The 7,485-nt window shown below is 29.4% G+C and overlaps 1 protein-coding gene across 5 annotated transcripts in view; it reads right to left on the minus strand.

Moving 5' to 3' along the window:
- The window catches only part of LOC145188151 (polycystin-1-like protein 2), a 47,628-nt gene that overhangs the window by 8,259 nt on the left and 31,884 nt on the right, over nucleotides 1-7,485 (minus strand). For 3 of the 5 annotated variants that reach the window (XM_090076912.1, XM_090076914.1, XM_090076917.1), the window contains 7 exons: nucleotides 6,417-6,579; nucleotides 4,406-4,772; nucleotides 3,889-4,030; nucleotides 3,421-3,632; nucleotides 2,944-3,055; nucleotides 2,043-2,362; nucleotides 1,506-1,701 (listed from right to left, as the gene is read on the minus strand). In XM_090076912.1, the coding sequence (XP_089933038.1) occupies nucleotides 1,506-1,701; nucleotides 2,043-2,362; nucleotides 2,944-3,055; nucleotides 3,421-3,632; nucleotides 3,889-4,030; nucleotides 4,406-4,772; nucleotides 6,417-6,579 (1,512 nt within the window). Of the gene's footprint in view, nucleotides 1-455; nucleotides 641-1,505; nucleotides 1,702-2,042; nucleotides 2,363-2,943; nucleotides 3,056-3,420; nucleotides 3,633-3,888; nucleotides 4,031-4,405; nucleotides 4,773-6,416; nucleotides 6,580-7,485 lie in introns of those variants that run through there. The other 2 variants (XM_090076915.1, XR_016449346.1) reach the window with 2 other exon arrangements.

Here is a 7,485-nt window from a genome sequence, read left to right on the forward strand (position 1 = left end):
ACAACCGCCTCTGCTTGCAGGTAGTCTGTATTTGTCACCCAAGCTTCAGGATCTGCTTCCTAGAAAGAACAAAGCTTTTAACCACGTTTAACCACTGCCTTTTTCCGAGATGAGTGAACATCTCTGCCAAAAAAAAGCAAATGCTACCACCTCTTCACATTTGGACACTGGCCATCCAGTTTCTTCAAGAAGTTTCAACAGCTGCAAATCATTGACTGAAACTGCAGTTGGGAGGTGGCACAGAAACCATGACTTCACATTCGCTCCAATACCAAATATACAGAACCTTGGACGGCACCAGGCTTTCCTTCTCACGCTGTGCTATCAAAAGTTCTCTGTTTTCTACGATTGTGATCATTGATAAGTCATTTTGATTTTTTATGTCAAATAGGTCATTAAATGTCTTTTTCAAGGCTTTTTCTTTGACTATTTGTGTCACTACCCTTCTTACTTTATTCTTTTCTTCGAGCTGTTCTGTAATATGGTTGATGCGACGAGTTAGATGTCAGGCCTTTTCCCAAAACAATCTTGTTTGTGGTTCCAATAGCAGCATCATGCTGACTTCAGTCGTTGAAGGTAGTCAGCAATAATATTTCTGATGGAGGGCAGGTTTGTTCTGCAAATAATTTCCTTGGTCAAACTAAATCAGAAACACATGGTTTTTGATGCGAATTGAACTTGCCATAGCTGTAGAAAGTATCAACAAGAAAATCTTAAAGTTCCGTTTATCACGGTTATGCACTTTAAAAAATGTTAGCAAAATGAACTTTTTTTTTCTTTTAACTTAATGTCGACAAAAGCTAATAAAAGAATTTTAAATAAAACTGCAAGCAGTGAAAACTCTCCAAATGAAAATAGAACTAATAATCTAATTAATAAATTAAATTAAAAAACATGATGATTGATAAAATGGATAATTTCCACTCTGATGCTGTATATAGTTTAAAACAACATGTCTAATTATTTTTGAGAAAACAAAACTTGAATACAAAATGGCAGCTGCAAACAATCTGCAAGTCACGTGAGAAGCTAACAAAAAATCGGCAGATCACAGACTCATGGACAATCTTATCTTTCAGGCTCAGCCGTTTCAAAAATTAACAAAATCCAATGTATTTAGATGTCAGTAATATGATATAACTATGCTATTTTATCACGTTTTATCAACTATAGGGACTTATCTTAACTTATACGAATAAAGCAATACACTTTTTTCTCATTTATTTCACATTTTACCAACCATATTACCAAAATTCTTTTTTTCAATAGTTTCAGAATATTTTCCAACAATTTTAACAATTTTAAGCATGCCCTAAACATATTCTGATCTTGAATCTCTTTTGCAGAAATTTTTTTAAAATCAAGGAAAACAGGATACGAGGGTGGAGGATGAGCAAAAAAAAGATATATATTTTTTCAATTTGCTTAAGGAACCACACTTAAAAATATAGGAAAACGTTTGGATGTAATCGCTAAACAAACATTTTTTTGGAAAAGAGTTTTACCATGCTTCACACGAACTTGTCTTACTCTTATTCCGTTGATTATCTTTGAAGTAAGATCAGGTAAGAACAATTTCCCTGGAAAGTCCATGTTCTCAGTACCTTTGTACCTTTCACTTAAATTAAACCATGGTTTAGGATAAATAAGAGGTAGGAAAAATGTATCCATCCAGGGCCAAAAACCATCAGAAGATTGAAGCTGAAAAAGGGATGACTAAGTTCAGGTAATAACAATAACAGCAATGACAGTAACAATAATAATAGTAATAGTAATAATAATAATGGTAATAATAGTGATAACAATTACTATAATAATGATAATAACAATAAGAATAATAACAAAAACAACAACGATAACAACAATAATTCTTATTATTACACCAATAATAACAACAATGTTGATGTACATAATTTGCACAGAGAAAAGTAAATTTTATAGTTGAAAAGTAATTCCTGAGCTTTAACTTAAAGCTTAACAAATAAAAAAGAAGCTTCACATAACAAAAGCAAAGTATAACAAATAAAAATGCAGGAAGTTACCATTCCAAACACCTGAAACTTGTTATCAGCTGGTGGGGTTGATCTTGGTCTTAAGTTAAAGAGTTCTTCTACGTCACGTGTTTGAAAAAATGTAGAACTCTCTCTGGACATGTAAGCGAGGAAAAAGACAAGCAAAGTAAAAAGAAAATATAGTAAAAGCTCCCATGCAATAGATTGTATCTTTAATTGCCTCATACGAGCTTCTTTCATATTTTTCAGTAAAGTGGCTGTAAGTGGTGCAGCATTAACATCAACTCGATTGTAGACTTCTTGATTCCTATCTCTGTGAAGCCAATTTTCATTGTGGGCAAGTGTTTTTCCTAATAAATTAAAGGATGGTTCCTCAATAAACTAACTCAAAATCTGCTAAAAATCTCTAACTAAAAAATAAAATTTTAGATGCATCATCATGTAAAAGATACAATACCAAATCAAGAGAATAAGTTGCCAGCAATGCAACAAAGAACAAATCAATTAGTATTTACATTTTTTAAGTTAACATATAATACAGCAAACCTCTCAATCAAAATCAGGTTTGAATTACAAATAAAAAAGACAATAGCTTTATTGATTTAATCAAAAGCTTACTCCATCTTTTTCTCATATGATGAAAATCTTCATTAGAATTAGCAATATTGCTTAAATGCAATTGAGAAAAGGGGTTAGAAGAAATCAGCATTTCTACTGTGACAGTTTACATAAAAATTTGGTTTATATTACATTTGGAATTACACAATACACTCTATTAATCTTATAACCTCTGGTATGTTTTCTTTTTTAACATATCTTCATGCCACAATGAAGTTTACAAATTGGTCTCTATTTAACATTGTAAAATTTATCTTTTTTAAGATATTGCAATAAAAATATAAGTAATATTACTAAAAAGCTTAAAAGATACCTTGCATTACAAACATATACTTTTCTTTGCTGATCAAACTTTTTGAAGCAAGTGCAGTAAATATTGCCAAAGCAAAGATTTTCATTGGTTGAATGAACAATATATCATTAACCTATAACATTTAAATTTAATGAGCAAATTTAACATTTAGTTTGTTAGTTTTAAAAACAACCTGTTTCAAACTAAATAACAGTAGTTGTAGTATGTTTTCCTTTCAGTTAACTAACAATTACAACACTTTTTTTTAGACATGAAAACTCTTATTGGTCTAACTAACAACTAAAGACTTGTTTTCTTTAGATGTTTGTATTCAAAAATTAAAAAAAAAACTAGCACACTCAACCAATCAGAGCACACTCAACCAATCAGAGCACACTCATAAAATTAACCTAAACAAATAATTACACAAAGATCAATTCTAATTTTTTTTTAAAACAGTACAATTAACAACAATAAGTTAAAGAAACATATTCTAACCAATCCAAGAGTCACACTTGCTAACCAATTCAGTGACTTTTTGTTACCAAAAGACATGCCAAACAGTAGCACTATAAACCCACACCCTAAAATTGTTACTATGCAAATGAACCAAGTTATGTACAAGAACCAATATGGAAAGTAAAATGGTTTTTGAGTTTTGGACTCAGATTTTTTTAAAAACTCCTTTTCCATGTTGATAAGATCTGATTCTAAAGTAAAAATAAACTCTTTGAAATCAATTCTTAATCTTAATGTTTGTCTTAAGTTAGAATAAATAGAAAAACCATAATTAGTTAATGAAATCAATAACCACCTCAGTTTGTTAAAGTTTTACAAAAAGATCAATAAATTTTATAAAAAAATACCTTGTCCTCAAATGATAACCTGTACAAGATTATTTTTCTAAAAACTTACAATTTTTTATATCATTAATGTAAATCAAAAAAAATATAATAGAAAAAATACTTTCAGTAGCTGTTAAAGGTTGTTGCAAATTTGTGTATTCACCAACAGTCTGCTGGTAAACAGGCTTTATCAAGCGGAACATTTGAGATAACAAAATATTAACTGGAAAAGTGATAGATGCACAGATTATGCTTACATATATCTATAATAAAAAGCTAATTTGTGAAAATCATTTAAAATATTTACTGATATATTGTTAGAAGATAACACAACAAAAAGATAATATTCAAATGATATTTACTAATAATATTTACCTACTAACAGATAAAGCAAGTACAAACAAAATATTAAATTACACAACAGTCTATTGTGCTAATTTCTGAAAAGTAAGGTCACACAAAATATATTCAATTATACAACTACATAACACTTGAGAAACATAGTTGTTGAAAATGAAATTATTTTACTGTGTTACATGATTTGTATAGATCTAACTGTACTAGCAAAGATTATTTTAAAAATCTGTTAAATATTAATTTATTTCTAAAAAAATATTTATAACACTTTGTTTTTATACCTGTTGCCATGTAAATGTGAACCCTCCTATTTTATTCTCTGTTGCTGGGCTACCTGGCGGCACTTTCCCAAAAAACATTGTACTTGCTGTCATTGAAGTCATTAACAAACAGACAGCAACAGATAATCTTTGGCAGCGTGTAAAACTACTGATAGGTAAACGAGTCCATATTGAGAGCCATAAATGATCTTCAGTAAAACCATATTGCGTCTTTGAAGAAAATATATAAGCAAAACTTTTCAAATCATCAGATCCATATACAGGCAAAACAAAATCCAGCAAATTGTTTTCTTGATCAACAGCAATCCAACGATTGGCAATGAAATCAAACTGCTTTTCTGTTTGCAGGTCAATGATCTCAATATTCCTTAATGAAAAACTTATTTAAAAAAAAATGTACACAGCTTAAAACCACTGTGTTACTATTAACATATGAGTCTCAATAAATTTTTTATTTTGATGAAAAAAAAAAACACAGCATGTAAACTTTATAGATGTTTCTTGGTAGAATAAGTTTAGGAAACTAAAAATCTTTGAATTATTTAATTGATGAAGAAAGTGCATAGGACTTGTTTCTCAAGGCTTCACATAGAGATCAGTTTTATATAATGGGTGGCCCAAGATAAATGGCATAGGTAGTATTTTTATTATAACTTTGTTATTTTTTTAGCTAGAATGTGTGAATTTTTTCAGTGAATTTTTTTTTAAAAGATTTATTATTAAATTCTCTATAAATCTGTCTTGATGGCTTTGTTTTATGGTTTTTAATTTTATCTTTAGATAACGAAATCTAAAGATTTTCAAAAGCTTGTACTTTTTAAATACCAAAATGGTGATGGTCAATCAAAAATATTTGCTGATATTAAGGGTGTCATTGGGTTTTGTACAACAAATCGGTGGTGTCAAATGATAAGAGAGACAGGCTCTATTGAGTTGAAATGACCATTAGGTGGTCCAAGATCAGTTCAAACAAATGCAAACATTGAAAAAATCAAAAGTTGTCTGAAACGTAAAAAGAGGATTTCATCTCGAAAATTAGCTAATGAACTCAATATCTCCAGAACCAGTGTTCAAAGAATACTTCAAAAGGATCTCAATTTGCAGGCATACAAACACAGAGTTGAACCACTGCTTACAAATGGTCAAAAAGTCAAGAAAATTAAATTTGCAAATTGGATAAGAAACCATTTTCAAAAAGAACAAACACTGAAAATTCTGTTTTCAGATAAAAAAAAACTTTGATTTAAATGGTATGTACAATGCCCAAAAAGGATTGCATATGGTCCACTAATCATAATTAAGCTGATAAAGATATTGGTACTAAACAGAAACAAAAATTCCCTCAAAAGGTAATGGTTTGGTTGGGAGCTTGTTCAAAAGGTGTTACACCACTTGTTATTTTGGACAAAGATACAGTAAATCATGACTGGTATATAAAAAAAGTGTTGCCAGTGGCCTTGAAATATGGAAACGAGATGTTTGGTGATGATTGGACATTTCAACAAGATGGAACAACCTCACATACGCATCATTTAACTCAACAATGGTGTGATGATAATTTTCCTGCTTTTATTGACAAAAACCAGTGGCCTCCAAATCCCCCGATCTCAATCCTTTAGATTACTCAATATGGGATGAACACGTTCACCAAATGAAATGGAATAAAATTAAATCAAAATTAAAATTAATTCAAGAACTTAAATGAGCTGTAAAAAACATTAGAGTAAATGTAGCTTTAGAAAGTTGTACTAGTTGGACCAATTGCTTATATGGTATGTCAAAAAATAATGGAGACTATTTACATTAAATAAATCATGTCATTTTGTAGAGAATTTAATAATAAATCGTTTAAAAAAAATTCTTTTTTCTAGCTTAAAAAATAACAAAGTTATAATAAAAATACTACCTATGCCATTTATCTTGGGCCACCCGTTAAAAATGTTCTTAACAAAAATGAGTACAGTAAAATGCCAAAAAACAATTATTGTTTCATTTTTTGCTTAAAATTTACCTTAAATACCAGCCACCACCTGTATTGTCATGCCAAAGTCGCACATAATTTAAGTCACCAAGGCTGCCTGATGTGGCCAATATGAAAACATCTATGCTGGATCTTTGAAAGCATACCCTCTGTGAATCTTTTAATTGATGTACTCCTGAGTCACCAAACTCTCCTATTTAAATAAATACAAAAGCAACCTGATTTTTCAACTTATCATTTTGTTGCATATATTTGCGAAATTTTTGTGTAACTATTAATTTTTGTGTAACTCTATATTATAAAGAAGACAAATATGACTTTTTTTTTCTAATTTTGTTTACAAAATTTAGAAAAATTTAAAAAATATTGATAATTTAATATCTTTCAGAAAGCTATATTTTTAAAAAATTATTGACTGTTTAAAATCGTTGACTATAGAGTATTAGTTAATCATTGACTATATTAGTACACATGGTAACAAAAAGGCATGGTAAAAAATAAATGCAAGAATCTTTCAGTAAGACATTAAATTAAAAGAAACCATTTAAATACTATTTTCAACAAGAAACCTTGAACTGTACTTTTGCAATAATGTAATTTTAGCTGCAAAGAAAAAAATGTTTTAACTAAACTTTCTCACTAAAAATCACTCTTATAATATATTCTTAAATTGATTTAGTCTTATGATTATGAGTGTTCATTTTGAAAATTTGGAAGGGACAACATGCTTAGTGACTTCATCATACAAAAACTTTTAACTTTTTAAGTGAACTTATGAGTAGCAAAGATTTGCCACGATTATATGAATGAAATTCTTGGTTTCTATATGAGTAGCAAAGATTTGCCACTTGTTCAATTAGTAGTATATGCACCCGTATGTCTTGCAAAAGCACACTTCCTAGTCATAAAGCAGCATTTTACTTACACTTGACAACCAAGTTCTTCAAACATTAAATTCTTAAGATACCTAATAGAATGATGTCTAACAAATGGTAAACAAACTCTTATTTTTCTTAGAAAACAAAACAACCTTAGTAACATTAAAAAACCTTCCATAAGCTAAAATTATTTTCAAACTGGAGTTTTTTAAAATGCTTTA

Source organism: Hydra viridissima, unplaced genomic scaffold (genome assembly GCF_058129835.1).
Source record: "Hydra viridissima isolate aposymbiotic clone 2 unplaced genomic scaffold, HvirCarnegie_v1 scaffold_1, whole genome shotgun sequence".
NCBI lineage: Eukaryota > Metazoa > Cnidaria > Hydrozoa > Anthoathecata > Hydridae > Hydra > Hydra viridissima.